Source organism: Heterocephalus glaber, unplaced genomic scaffold, assembly GCF_053883595.1.
Source record: "Heterocephalus glaber isolate CG9 unplaced genomic scaffold, H.glaber_assembly_v1.0 deba00001429, whole genome shotgun sequence".
NCBI lineage: Eukaryota > Metazoa > Chordata > Mammalia > Rodentia > Bathyergidae > Heterocephalus > Heterocephalus glaber.
In genome coordinates, this window is record NW_028258294.1 from 29906799 (window position 1) to 29922342 (window position 15544).

The 15544-nt window shown below is 38.1% G+C and overlaps 1 protein-coding gene across 15 annotated transcripts in view; it reads right to left on the reverse strand.

Moving 5' to 3' along the window:
* The window catches only part of Usp28 (ubiquitin specific peptidase 28), a 62945-nt gene that overhangs the window by 41188 nt on the left and 6213 nt on the right, over positions 1-15544 (reverse strand). For 12 of the 15 annotated variants that reach the window (XM_087212404.1, XM_087212402.1, XM_087212398.1 and 9 more), the window contains exons 2-3: positions 3319-3396; positions 1705-1837 (exon numbers count right to left, since the gene is read on the reverse strand). In XM_087212404.1, coding sequence (XP_087068530.1) covers positions 1705-1837; positions 3319-3396 — 211 coding nt within the window. Of the gene's footprint in view, positions 1-1704; positions 1838-3318; positions 3397-4252; positions 4406-5021; positions 5237-15544 lie in introns of those variants that run through there. The other 3 variants (XM_087212394.1, XM_087212406.1, XM_087212395.1) reach the window with 2 other exon arrangements.

A 15544-nucleotide genomic window follows, 5' to 3' on the forward strand; every position in this document is an offset into this window, starting at 1 on the left:
CTGTAGCCAAGATAAACCTCTCCTCCTTTAGCTTGTGGGTGTCAACTATGGGGTTTTGGCAATAATTAAGTGACTAAGACAGTTGAAGATGAGTATATCTTAATAACCACTAACTTTATCACTAGCTGTATATGCTAAACTCCTGCATATATCCATAAGAAATACGAACCCAAACAACTGACTGCAGCTTGTTATAATAGTAAAAGCTTCTGAACAACTTAAACACTACACATCAGTGAAAATGAACTCACATGAATATAATTATTATCTTCAACATAGGTGAATCTCAAAAAGAAAAATGCTGACTGAAAAAAATCACAATGTGCACTAAAAGAAACACATACCCAGAATACTCTAGCAGCATTATTCAGAATAGTTTACTACTACAAACGTCCACTAGCACCGTATGACCCTGCTTGTGGGCTCTGTCCACCCAGAAGCCTCCTTGACTTCCAGAGGACCATCCTATTAGTCCCCTCCTCAAGACCTCTCAACACTGGGAGCATCCAGTGCTTAGCCACTGAACCTTTTCCCTAAACCCACTCCTCCAGCCCAGATCTCTCCCCTCAACTGTGCCCTTGGGTCTCCATGATCCTCTGGACACCTCTACCTGAATGTCTAATGCATCTGAAACACTATTTTCAAAACTGATCTGTTTGTTCTCCAGCCTAAAGCTGTTCCACCTACCCTATCTCAGCTAAATGCAACTCCATCCTTTCAGGTGCTTAGGAAAAAAATGTGGAGGCACCTTTAACTTCTCTCTTTCTCTAACAACACTGCTCTCTTTAAGCACATTCTTCTGCCTTTATCTAAAGCATACTATACAGTGAGATGCAAGCACTTCTTAGCCCTCCCCCAGTGTCTCCTGGCCCATACCTCCATCATGTGCAATAGCCTCCTGACTGGTCCTGGGCTCCCAGGCCCAACCCATGCTACTCACTACCCCTCCTGCACATTCTGTTTTCAACATAGCAATCAGTGTGTTCTTTAGAAAATGGACACCAGTTTATATCACTTCTCTGCTCCAAACTCTCCAATGCTACCTCCTTAACTTGGAATAAAAGCCAACACTTATGAAGGCACTGAGTGATTCACCTCCTGCTCCCACCATGATTCTTAGTGCCCTCCTCACTCAGCCTCAGCTCTGGTCTCCTTAAGCAATCTAGGTACATTCTCGTCTTAGGTTCTTTGGTGACTTTCTCCCTACCCAGCCTGGTGCCTTCTCAAAAGGCCCAACCTGGGCTGGGGATTTAGCTCAGTGGTTTCGCCACCTGCTTGACAAGCGCAAAGACCCGAATTTGATCCCCAGTATGGGGAAAAAAAATTTTTTAAAAAAGGCCCAATCTACTTGAAATTTCAGACCTCCCTTTTCCATTTCTTTCATTTGGCCCTTTTTTTTTATGCCATTTTTAATGTTCTAATATGTTATATAATTTATTTATTTGTTGATTTCCCTCAACTAAACCATAAGCTATACAAAGGCAGGGATTCAGAAGTACCTGACACATAGTTGGTGCTTACTGAATGAGTGCCACATAATGAATGAATGAATGAAAACATTTCAGAGATTGGAATTGTGCCTGGCACATAGTAATGGCTCAATATTCACTACTCAAAGGGTTGATGTGATTGACAGGGAACTCATATGCACTTATTCTTATTATTCTGCTAGTTTCAAGAAGGACCAAGACAGGAGATACCTACTTGCTAACACTTCTTTGTTGGCAGCACTTCCTTCTACTTCAGATGGTTCAGTGGCAACAGTGTCTTGACAGGGCTCCTTAACTCTTTCATCAGTGAGAAGGCTGACAGCCTGGGTGATGTCACCATTACTGGCCTAAGGACAGAAAAAAAATCCCAAAAATTTCGAAAGTAGAGCACCACAGAATTTAAGAAGCAAGACAGTTTTTTTGTTATACCTCCCTACTACTTTGATGTCATACTGAATAAATGAAGGGTCAAAAGCAGAAAAAGAGGGCCAGGGATTTAGTTCAGTGGTTCCGCCGCCTGCCTCAAAAGCACAAGGACCCAAATTCGATTTTCAGTACCAAAAAAAAAAAAAAGTAGAAAAAGAAAAGTATGATGAGGGACAGTAAGTCTAATTTGCTTGAAGATATAGGAAACACCTAGTTACAGGAAGCAAGTTGCCACACCTTGATTTCCCATAACAAACAAAAATGAAATCCGCTGCACACTTGCCATTATTGTTTCAGAGGCTATTACTACTGATTTCACAAGCTGGTTAAAGTACAACATGTCAAAAAAGGGAGATGGCAATTAATAGAGATTCCAAAGGAAATCAACCTCAACAATAAAAGTATCAAGTTAATTATTATGTTGCAGGGGTGGTATTTATTTTGAACTTTTTATTAGGAAAAACGTCCAAAGCACACAACCAAAGAATGAATACCTGAACTTCATGCAACTATCCCACAATTAGCAAGTCATGGCCAATCTTGTTTTTTCTAAACATCTCCCAGATATTCTGAGGCAAATCCTAAGCATTTTATCATTTCATTAATTAACATTTCAGAATGTATCATTTTCAAATCCCACAATGCTTATAGCAACAATACTTTTTTTTTTTTTTTGGCACCGGGGATCAAACTTGGGACCTTGTGCTTGCGAAGCAGGTGGCAGAGCCACTGAGCTAAATCCCTAGCCCACAACAATACTTTTTAAAATATCAAACTACCAATTCAAACTTCCCTGCCCCAAATACTGTTTAATTTATTGATTTCAATCAGGATCCATATAAGCTCTACACAGTGCAACTGGCTGATATGATTCTTAAATTAAATCTCTTTACTCTGTGGAATTTTTCCCACAAGTTTCCCCCAGCTTCCCACAATTTACATGTTGAAGAAACCAGACTACTTGATATGTAGAGTTCTTGTGCTTATATGAATTTTTTTTTTTTTTTTTTTGGTACCGGGGATCAAACTTGGGTCCTTGCACTTGCACAGGAGGTGGTGAAACCACTGAGCTAAATCCTGGGCCCTTCCCCATATGAATTTCAATGTTGGCATAAAAATAGCTTCAACAGGGCTGGGGATTTAGCTCAGTGGTTCCGGTGCTTGCCTTGCAGGCACAAGGTCCCAAGTTCAATGCCCGGTACCAAACAAACAAACAAAAAGCTTGAACAAACACAACTAGGATATGGATAACTGTTTTTTTTGTTGTTGTTGTTATTTTTGGTACCAGAGATCGAACTCAGGACCTTGCACTTGCAAGGCAGGCCCACTGCCACTGAGCTAAATCCCCAGCCCTGGTTAATTGTTTTAAAGCCTGTTGGCTAAGAGGGTACTAAAAACCAACCTTTAAAGCTTCATGAAGAAAGGATGGATCTTGAATGCCTGTGATTTCTCTCAGTTGATTTAACAGCATTTGGCAACTCTGTATTTGAGAAAGAAACAAAAATGCATACACTTCAGTCAGAAAGTAAACCTAGGCACATCTTAGACCTGAGATTTACATTTTTTACTCTATAGAACTACAAGCTCCATGTAACAAGGTATTGACTGGCAGGCATTCTGAAATTCTCAACCTATTATTCTTTTAAAAGTCTAAGCATAGAAAATACTTTGGGCACTTATGAAAGAAATACAAGTATATAATCAGTAAAACTACAAATACATCTATAATTTAAATGTACTACTTTAGCCTCAGTGGACACTTAAAAGTGCGTCAGGTTTTCCTTTCTGTAAGCAATAGGTCATATAAGGAGTCCAGAGAATTTGCATGGATGTGAAGACAAGCTATTTTAAGCTTTACTGCACATGCCATTTGTGTGTGTCATTTTTCACTGACAATAAGTTTCCAATCACGTAATTAGCAAACAAGTGGTACTACCAACATCATATTTAAATTTTATGTTTCATAACTTAAACAGAAATGTAGCTAAAGCTAGAGTTTTCTGAATAATTAAATAAAATGAACTATGGAATATTTTCATAAATCTGAATCATGGAAAAATCTAACTCGTTAATTTACTGCTACCCAAGACACATTTAAAACCCCTTTTCAGATTTAAAGTCTTCACCCTAGATTTTAATGTTTTGCACAAAGTCAAAAGCTGACACAAAACACCTCTTTACGAACACAGTTCAATTTAAACAACTAACTGGCTCAACTTAGGATAATGATCTTTTAGAATAATACTGAAAACAAAACAATTCAAAATTACTTCAGGGAAAAGAATTCAATATATGCCACTTCTAAGCTTATGCCAGAATTAAGCCCTGATACATACCTGAGGCTTCCCCATTAACTTCAATTAAAATGTCTCAGAGAAACAGTCTACATTTACTGCCAGCTGTAACAGAAACAGTATCCTATGTTCTTCAACAGCTGAGGGCCCAATAACACACTTAAGGATCACACAACTAGAAATAACTAACTGAAACATCCCTCCAGAGTCCTCAAAAAAGCATCAACAGCCTTTCTGTTCCAGTCATAGGTTATAGTCAGAGGCTAGAAATGGAACCCTACCCTGCTGAGACCCGAGCAGTCCTTGAGGCCATGGGTCTTGTCAAAGCCAGTCACTGACTGTGTACTGGGAGAGTGATTATCACACTACAAGGTGTTGACTACAAGCTTTTGAGCTGGCCAAAGTTGAAAGCATAAGCATGTGATTTTTAGAAAAATAAGGTATTATAAAAAGTTCCCAAACTAGGGCTGGGAATTTAGCTCAACGGTTCCGCTGCCTGCCTCGCAAGCCCAAGGGCCCACGTTCGATCCCCGGTACCAAAAAGCAAACAAACAAACAAACAAACAAAGTCCCCAAACTAATTCTAATTCTATTTGATTTTACTGTATAAAACTGCATGAATCTCTGTATGTGAATCATACATAATTTTCTAAAACACCAAAATCAACACATCCCAAAAAGAATAGAATAATTAAGAGTGGAAAGGAGTAGCATAAACAATCACATGTTTTCCTGGAATAACTCTTTATCAACACTTATGATTCACAGAATATAATCCCGGTAAAAATAACACAGATAATGTACTACTTACTAGCCAGGTGCTGTTCTGAACACTTTGCATATATTAATTCATTTAACTGTCGTAACAGAACTGTGAGATAGGTATTATGCCCATTTGACAGAACACTGAGGCACCGAGGTTAAGTAACTTGCACAAGGTCATTGCTAGTGAGGGGTCAGCCTGGAATTTGAGCTCAAGCTGCCTGATTTCAAAGCCGGCAATCTAACCACTAACCCACGTTGTATCTGAGAAGACAAAGAAATAGGCAAGATTACTCTTAGTCAAAATAATGCAAATATTTTATTCTTATACTTTGATGTTGATCTTTACATCTTGACAAGTTTTTTTTTAACGTCACCTGCTTTATACAATCACAAGTTGATTACTTAGTAATATAATCTGTCCTGAACAAACTATCATCAGAAAGTACAGAGGTAAATATTGTATTTGGCTGAATCTAAGGAGCTATCAGTCACAAAGAAAAATTATACTCTGTTATTCTACTTCCATACCTTTCTTCATATACATGTTTCTTTGTTTTGTTTGTTCATGTCAATGCTCAATCACAGTATAATCTTTTAAAAGACATTTTGTTTTTTTTGTTTGGTTTTTTTTTGGTATGGGGATCGAACTCGGGTCCTTGCGCTCGCGAGGCAGGTGGCGGAACCGCTGAGCTAAATCCCCAGCCCCTAAAAAGATATTTTAAATGGGAGGTAAACTGTGGTGTAACAGTGCGAATAACTCAACTGCCTTTATGACAAGAGGAACAGACAACCATGACTAAATATATGTGCAGACAGTGACAACCACAGCATATGTGCTTACTTTAATAACGATGAATGTAAGGAACATCTTAATTTCAAAGATCTTACAATGACAAATAAATATGAATTGATGAAATATGGTATTCAAGTATCAATTTACTAACCATTTTCATTTGGTCTTGACTTAAAATCAGTTACACTCTAGAATTCCCAGTCCCTTTTTTCCACTTGTAACAGGCAGAAGCAGACAGTAATACTTCTAGAATAATATTCAGGAAAAGAAAAGAAACTCTTCAGGTTCCCTTTTTTAGAAGCTCTTGAGTAGAAATGACAACTATGTAAAATTATTTTGTACTGCTCCCAAAACAATATTCTACTTGTAATTCAAATCCAAATTCATCATCTTGCCATTCAAAGACTATTATCTGATCCTACCCTTAACTTATTCAACCTTTTCTCCTACTCAATTCTGTACCTCATGAACTCATTCTCCCATGCTGTGCTACTCAGCTGTCATTGTGACAAAGTACAGTACACGAGATAATCAGCTTATAAGGAGCAAGGCTTACTTTTGGCTCAGGTTCCAAAGCTTCCCTCCATGGTCACTTGGCCCCACTGCCTTGGGCATATGGCTACACAGTATTTCATGGCAGAAGCCCAAAACAGAGAACCCTTGCTCACCAGGAAGCACAGAGACAGGAAGGGGCCAGGGTTCCAATGCTTCCTTCACGGGCATGGCCCCAAGGACCTAATTTCTTTCCATTACTTACAGGTCCTACCACCTTGCAACAGTACCACAGGCAGTAACCAAGCCTTCATTACTCGTACTTTTGGGAAACAGACAAGATCCAAACCACAGCACAACCCTAGGGTGCTATGCAAATCCGACTCAGGGTATCTATGGCGAGAGAATAAAGTCTAAGGCTAGCCTGGGCAACTCAATGAGATCCAGTCTCAAAATTTAAAAAAAAAAAAGGCTGGGAATGTAGTGAGTTCAGTACTCAGTACAAAAACAAAACAAACAAAAAAACAGTCCACATTACTCTCTCCCCTTTCCTTTCCCAGCCTCCCAGTGAGAGAATGAATGAGCCTATAAATGAATAGGGTTTACTGTTATTATCTATTATTTCTCTTTCTATGGTTCTTCAACTGTTTTAAGTATAAAATGCTTGCCTCCTTTAAATCAAGAACCATAGAAAATCAGGCCTAATTTGAATTATCCATAGGGTAGTGGTGACAATGATTGTAACTAACATTTTTTTTATTATTATTTTTTGAAAGGGTTCTTGCTATGTAGTTCAGGCTGGCCTTCAACTCACTATGTATGTAGCTCAGGCTGGCCTTGAACTCACAGTGGGGTCTTCCTGTTTCAACCTCCCAGGTACTGGGATTACAGGCACGCTCTTCCACACCCAGCTCTGTAACTAACATTTATTGAACACCTACTTTATGTCAGAAAACTTTGTCCCTTACATACATGTATAATTCCTATAACAACACTAGAAGGTAGGAATTGTGCAAATATTAGGAAATTATGATTTACAGAATCCGGCTGGGTGCAGTCCACACCACTGTAATACCAGCACCCTGAGAAGCTGAGGTAGGAAAATCCAAAGTTTGAGCCTGAGCAAATTAGTAACTTAGCAAACTTTGCTTCAAAATAAAAAATAAGAAAAGGGCTAGGAAAGTAACTCAGTGGCAAGACCCTGGGTTCAATATCTAGTACTGAAATGTTTTTTAAACAAAGGATTTACAGGACCTATTTATCATCAGAACTTTTAAATTAAAAAATTAAATCAAGGAAAGCTATGAAGAGCATGAACAGTGATTTCACAAAGATTACATTATGCTATGGATACATATGCACAACTACTATCATATGACTCAATCTCATAAATATAAATCTAAATTCTCAACAGTACCCACACCCCAAATCCTAATAAGCACTATATGCTAAATGCTAATTTTACAATGACAGGGAAACTGAACTTACTAGGATCACGCTGCATTACTTAGTTTTTCCAGATCTTCACAGGAAATGGATTTAAATATTACCTTTGCTCTGAGTACCCCTCTATCTATAAAGTACACACCCAACAGGAGACAAGACAAAGCCTGTGCTCTGGTCACAATGAAGTCAAACAACTGGCAAGAACCAACAGGTATGCATTTCCTTGGCTAAATTTACAGTTTTCAAAAACAAAAAATATTCTCTTTTTCTGCCCAGAGGCAGTGAATAAAGGCAAGCACAGCCAGCACCCAGAGAAAGGAAAATTTTTTTTTTTTTTTTGAGACAGGATCTCACTAGGTAATTCAGGCTCTCACTAGGTAGTTCAGGCTGACCTTGAACTAGCTTGGTAACCCAGGCAAGCCTCAAACTCCAGTGATCCTCCTGCCTCAGTCTCCAGGATTGCTGCAATTACAGCCATGACTCAGCGACTTAAATGCAATCCAGTTCACTTACTAGAATGAGATTTTCTTAAAGCAAAGACAGTAAGTCACTTTTCAATAAATAACAAACCTGATTATGGGGACAATAAAAAACAGGCTGTCAAATTTTCTGTAACAAGCAATGATTGGCCCAATCCTACTGCAACAAAATTTAAACCATCTCTGATAAAACAAGGCCCCACACTACTAATTACTAATCTTTAGAACACCTTAGCACTGTGATGAGATGCTTTCTAGATTATTCCATTCCTTCAAACAGGGATGCTACTTTTATCATTCTTATGTACATTTCCTTATCGTAGTTATCAAGTCTTCACAAAGACTACTCCACACTTAAAACTAAATAATAAATATTCCTGGGCCGGGGATGTAGCTCAGTGGCACCACACCTGCCTAACAAGTGCAAGGTCCTTAGTTTAATCCCCGGTACCGCAAAAAAATAAAATAAAATATAAATATTCCTTTACTCCAAAGAAATACCAAGGTGTACCTAATAAAAATTCCCCCAAAGTTAAAGATCTGGCTTTCCAATTTCACAGTTTGGTACAAAGGAAAGGGAAGGGCCTATGTAGGAGTCTAAGAAAATATTCAGCACCAGCTCCAGAAGGTCTGTCTTGACAATAGTTTCTTAACAATGCACTCTGTGACTGCTAGCTTTTCCAACCTCTAAAAAGAAGGAATGAGCCACAAAATTTTGCCCAGATTATTTTTTCAGTTTTTCACCCAGCAACAACTCCATGTCAGTCCAATTTATTCACGGGAAAGAAACCTAATGTAGTCATTATAACATGACTTGTTAAAAATGACAAGTAGCTGTTTTTCAGACATACAACAAGGATCCCCTCACACAGTCACTTGACAATTTGTGTGAACGATGCAGAAGTCAGTACTTAATAAAAATATTTTAGAGTTGAGCTGCTCTTATACGACAAAGAGGGGTTTAAACTGGAACTTAAAGCAAAAAATGAACTACTTTAAAAAAATTTTTATTAGTACATGTTTGCAGTCCATAATGATTACATTCTGCTCGGCATAGTGGCGTATACCTGTGATCCCAGCACTTACGAGTGGCTGAGGCAGGAGTTTAAGGCCAACCTGGGCTACACAGTGAATGAGTTCAAGGCCAGCCTGAATTACTTAGCGAGATCCAGTCTCAAAACATTTTTTTAAAAAAATTACATTACTTGTGTGGAGTTGGTACATATACACAACACATTTTAATTCCTTTTCCATCCCCTTCCCCTCTGTATCCTCTCTATCCCCTTCCCATTCGAGAAACACCCATCTCCCTACTTCCTATCTTCTATTTTGCTCTTTATTTTTATGCTGGGTTTCTCACATAAGAGAAACCATGTGATATTTAGGCTTATGTGTCTGATTTATTTCAGTTTTTAAAAATGTTTACCTCTGTTTTTCACATTCAGTAAGAAAGTCCAACATTACAAAAGGATATATCAATTGAAAAGGAAATTTCCCTCATTTTTCCTCCCTCTTAATAGTATTAAGAATACTACTATTAATAGTTTCTGATATATCTTTCCAGAAATTGTCTATGCTCATGAGTATATTGTTTTATACTACTATATATAATGCCCTAGACCTTGCTTCTTTGTTGCTTTAGAATACTGACTTTGTGAATACTGCTTTAGAATAAGACTGTTTTTTGGTTTTGTTTTGTTTTTTCATTTGACTATATGCCTCAACCAAGTATGAGAAATGAGGCTAGGATGCCACTACGCTGTCATATGGGCTGCACCTCCAAAAATTAAGGAAAATACACCATTTTTAGTAATATACTGCTAGAGCTAATTGAGAAACTAGGAACATATGAAAGATGAGAAATAAAATTTACATGCTCAAAAATGGGCACCTGAAATGAATAGACACTTCTCAGATGAAGCAGAATGGCAAATAAATATATGAAAAAACGTTCAATATCACTAGTCATTTGAGAAATGCAAATTAAAACATCACTGAGATTCCATTTCACTCTAGAAAGAATGGCTCTTAAATCAAGAAATCAACCAATAACAAATGCTGGTGGGGCTGTGGGGAAAAACTGTTGATGGGAGTGTAGACTGGTACAACCATTGTGGAAATCAGTGTGGAGACACCTCAAAAACTAAAACTAGAGGTTCCATTTGAGCCAGCTATTCCCCTTCTTGGTCTCTTCCTGATAGAATTAGAAGCATCATACCACACCAATATATGCATACCCATGTTTACAGTGACCACTTTTTAACAGCTAAATCTTGGCAACAGCCTAGATGCCCATCAATGGATGAATGGACAAAGATGTGGTTTTTATATACAACAGAAGGATAAGCTTGAGACATTTCTAGCTATATGGATGCACCTTGAGACCATACTCTTAAGTGAGATAAATTGGACACACATATTTAAACACCTCATTGCTTTTCTGGTGTTGAGAAACCAAAAGTGGAAATTAGGACCAAAATGTATAATAAACATTGGGAAATGAGAAGAAAATGTTCAAATGGGGAGGGGAACAAGGGAGGGAGGAGGGGGAGAGTAATGAAGGGACAAGAGGAAAAAAAAAAAGTAAAAATGGAAACAAAGCTTTTGTAAATAAGGAAGGGAGGAGAGGTTGAAGGGAAGGGGAATGGGAAAAAAACAAGATATCTCATGTACAGGTACAAATTATGATGAATGCTATCATTATATACATCTAAAATGTATCAATAACTGTTTTGCTTCAAAAAATGAAATAAAATTTAGATACCTATAGTTTTAGAAATCTAACAACAAATTTTTGGTATTATCGGGGTGGTCTCAGTATGCAGTTTCTATGTTTGACAAATAACATACTAGAGAGGTGATATAGCACTGCACGACAGAAGGCTGCATGAAGCACAGCTGACTTCAGACTTAATCTGATGAACAATGAATAATCATGACAGGTTCCTAGGCAGGGAAGAGATATAAGGGGGTGGGTGTGTTTAAGTAGACTAAAAGTGAACACTGGCTCAAAATGGAATGCTACCAGAGGAAAAAAAGGCTTAACTATGAGTTAAGGGCTACTGAATAAATCAGTTGTGATGAGAATGGCAAGATGCTAGGAGGGAAAATGGAAAGATAGAGTATACTCTGAACAGCTCAAATAATGAATAGATAAAGCTTAGTCAAATATTTGCCAATGACATTAGAGGAAACCAGCAATAAAAGCAAACAATATAATATACCACACTAACGAAATGAAGGGGAAAAAACACAAATCACCTTGATTGATGCAGAAAAACATTTGACAACATCCTACAACCATTCATGATTTAAAAAAAAAAATCAGAAAACTAGGAATAGAAGGGAATCGTCTAACTTAATATAGGGCTTTTAAAAACTCAGTGAGCTGGGAATGGTGGAAGATGTCAGTAATCCTGGCATTCTAGGAGGCTGAGGCAAGGAGAATCTCAAGTTTGAGACCACCCTGGGCAATTTAGCAAATTAGTGACACTCTGTCTCAAAATTTTAAAAAAGGGGCTAGAGATGCAGCTCAGTGTGAAGGCCTTGGGTTCAATCTCTAGTACAAAAAACAAAACAGTAACAACAAAAAATACAAAGACCAGGGCTAGGGATTTACCTCAGTGGTTCTGCTGCCTGCCTCGCAAGCACAAGGACCTGAGTTCAATCCCCCGCCCCAGGTACCAAAAAGAAAAAGCCTACATTTTGGGGCCGGGGATTTAGCTCAGTTTCGCCCTCTGCTGCGCAAGCGCAAGGACCCGAGTTGGATCCCCAGTACCAAAAAAAAAAAAAAGACCTCACAGATAACATCATATTCAATAGTCAAAAGCTGAAAGCTCTAAAATCAGGAATGAGACAAAGATACCCACTCCAAACACTGCTATTCAACATTTTACCAGAAATTCTAGCCAGAGCAATTAGGCAAGAAATAGAATAAGAGATCCAAATTGGAAAGAAAAAGTAAAACTATTCACTTATGACATGATCTTACATATAGAAAAATCTCAATTATTCCACATAAAAGTTACCAGGCCTAATAAATAAATTCAGCAATGCTGCAGGGTATAAAATCAACACGGAAAAACTAACTGTTTCTATACAGCAACAAGAACAACCCAAATGGAAATCAGATAAAAATTTCATTTACAATAGCATCCAAAAGAATAAAGTATCAAGGAATAAATTTAACCAACAAAGTAAAAGACTTGTACAGTGAAAACTACAAAATATTCTTGAAAGAAAGTGAAGACTTAAATAATTGCGAGACATCCACGTACATGGATTGAAAGACTTAATGAGGATTCTCCAAAGAAACCGAACCAATAGGAGATATACATATAGGTAGACAGATTTATTAAAAGGAATTGGTTCACAAATACAGAAGCTGAGAGGTCCCGAGATCTGCAGTTAGCAAGCTGGAGATCCTGAGACTAGTGGTGTAGCTTTAATCCAAGTTCAAGGACCCCAAACCAAGAAAATTGATGATGTGAGTTTCAGTCCAAGTCTAAAGGCTTGAGAACCAGCAAAGCTAACGAATGAAAGTTCCATTCTGAATGTGAAGGTCTGAAAACAAAAAGAACTGATAGTCCTGTATAAAGGCAGAAGACTGATGTCCCAGCCCAAGTAGGCAGATGAAGGTTCCTTTTAGTCAGCCTTTTCATTCTAATTGAGTCTTCAAATGATTGGATGAGGTCCACTCACATTAGGGAGGACAATCTGCTTTACTCAGTCTACAGATTCATTTTCATCCAAAAACATCTTCACAGACACTATATTAACATCTGACCAAACATGTGGGTACCCTGTGGCCAAATCAAATTAGCACACAATACAAATCATTGCAAAAACTTAGTATTCTTTTTTTTTTTTTCCATACCGAGGATCAAACTTGGGTCCTTGCACTTGCAAGGCAGGCGGTGGCACCACTGAGCTAAATCCCCTGCCCAAAAACTTAGTATTATTAAGACAACAGGGGCCAGGGATTTAGCTCAGTGGTGACCCCACCTGCCTCGCAACCACAAGGTCCTGAGTTCCATCCCCGGTACCAAAAAAACAAACAAACTCTTGATCTCAGATATTTGGGGCCAGGGGTTTGGCTCAGTGGTTCCACCACCTGCCTTGCAAGTGCAGGGTCTGGAGTTCAATCCCTAGTACCAAAAAAAAAAAAACCCAAAAAGACAAGAACACTACCAAAATTATCTATAAATTCAATGCAACCCCTATCAAAATTTCTCCTTTTCTGCAGAAATGGAGAAGCTTTTCCTCAAATTCACATAGTATTTCAAGGGATCCTGAAGAACCAGCAAAGTATTAAAAAGAACAACAAAGTTAGATGACTCATACTTTGCAGTTTCAAAATTTACTACAAGGCTACAGTAATCAAAACAGTGTAGTATGGCATAAGGATAGCATATAGACCAATGGAATGGAATTATGAACTCAGACATAACCTCACTCAGCTACAGTCAGTTGATTTTAGACAAGAAGGCATTATTATTTGATAAGGAAAATACAGGCTCTTCAACAAACTGCCAGGGCAACCTACAAGCAAAAGAAGGGCACTGAACTATCTCACACAACATGCAAAGCTTAACTCAAGCTAGGGATGTAGCTTAGAAGTACACAGCTTACCTGGCACATGCAAGGCCTTGGATTCAAGTCCCAGCGGGGGATAAAAAAGCCAACTAAATCAGACTTCAAAATTAAACAACTGTGTGCATCTAATGACAGTTATCAAGAAAGTGAAATGCTAACCTATAAGATGGAATAAATATTTCTAAATCATGTATCTAAGAAGTGTTAGTGTCTAGACTATGTAGAGTTCTTATAGCCAGGCATGGTGGCGCATACCTGTAATCCCAGCATTCCTGGGAGGCTGAGGCAGGACTGAAATTTCAAGCTCAGCCTGGACAACTTAGTGAGGCCATGTTTCAAAAAGGACTGAAGATGTAGTTCAGTACAAAGGCCTTGGCTTCAATCCCCAGAAAAGGGGGGGTGGGCTGGGTTCTCACAGCTCAACAATTACAAAACTCAATTCAAAACTGAGAAAACAATGTGAATATTTCTCCAAAGACATACAAATTGTTAATTTATGAAAAGCCACTTTGCTGGGCACACCTGTAATCCCAGCACCCAGAAGGCTGAGGCAGGAAGACTGCCACAAGTTTGAGGCCAGCCTGGGCTACATAGTGAGTTCAAGGCTAGCCTGGGCTAATAGCAAGACCCTGTCTCCAAAACAAACAAAAAAACAAAAAAACCCCCCAAAACTTGAAAAGATGCCTAAAAAAAAGTCAAAAGGGAAAGGCAAATCAAAACCATTTCACACTCCAGAGGATGGCTATTGTCAAACAAAACAGAAACATAAAATATTAGTAAATGTTTGATAAGGATGTACAGAAAATAGATTCCTATGCACTGCTGGTGAGAATGTAAAATGGTGCAGCTGCTGTGGAAAACAATTTGGCAGTTCCTCAAAAAGTTAAACATAGAATTATCATATGTCTCAGCAATTCCACTTTAGCCAAAAGGTAGAAATAACTCAAATGCCTATCAGAGAAAGAATGAAAACAAAGTGAAAGTCATTCCTCTCTATCTGAAGACCACTGGTTTCAACACTTCTGTACATACCAAAATCTGATGATGTTCAAGTCTCTCTTGTAACATTTACATATAACCTATGTATGTACACTCTAAATCACTGCCAGATTTATAATACCTAATACAATGTAAATGTGATGTGAATAGTTAAGACTACACTGTTTAAGGAATGACAAGATGAAAGTCTAACATATTCAGCATAGGTTTAATACATATATTTTTTTTCCAATGGATGTGGAAACCCATGTATATGAAGGGCTGCCTATACACCTATATGGTTGCTACGAACTGAATAAACCTCAAAAATAACAAAATAATAACAAAATGAAAGGCACCATATACAAAATGTCATTACTGTGATTCCACTGATAAATCCAAAACAGGTAAATTTAGAGACAAAAAGTATATTGGTATTGCCAGAGGTTGACGGGAGGGGAGAACAGGAAGTGCCTGCTTAATGGATGAGGACCTTTCTTTTACAGCAATGAAAACGTTTTAGAACTACACAGAGATGGTGACTGCATAATATTGTGAATAAACTAATTACTACTAAATTTGTACACTTTAAAATAGTTGATTTTATGTTGCATGAATTTTGCCATGATGAAAAAATAAGCAGTAGAATGATGCACACACATCCTCACTCCACAAGGAAGAAGGAAAGGACACAAGTAAAGTACTGACAGGGGCAGGAAGACTGGAGGAAAAAAATGCTGCTTTAGGACTTCTTAAATGTAAACTGATTACCAGCCACCATGTAGC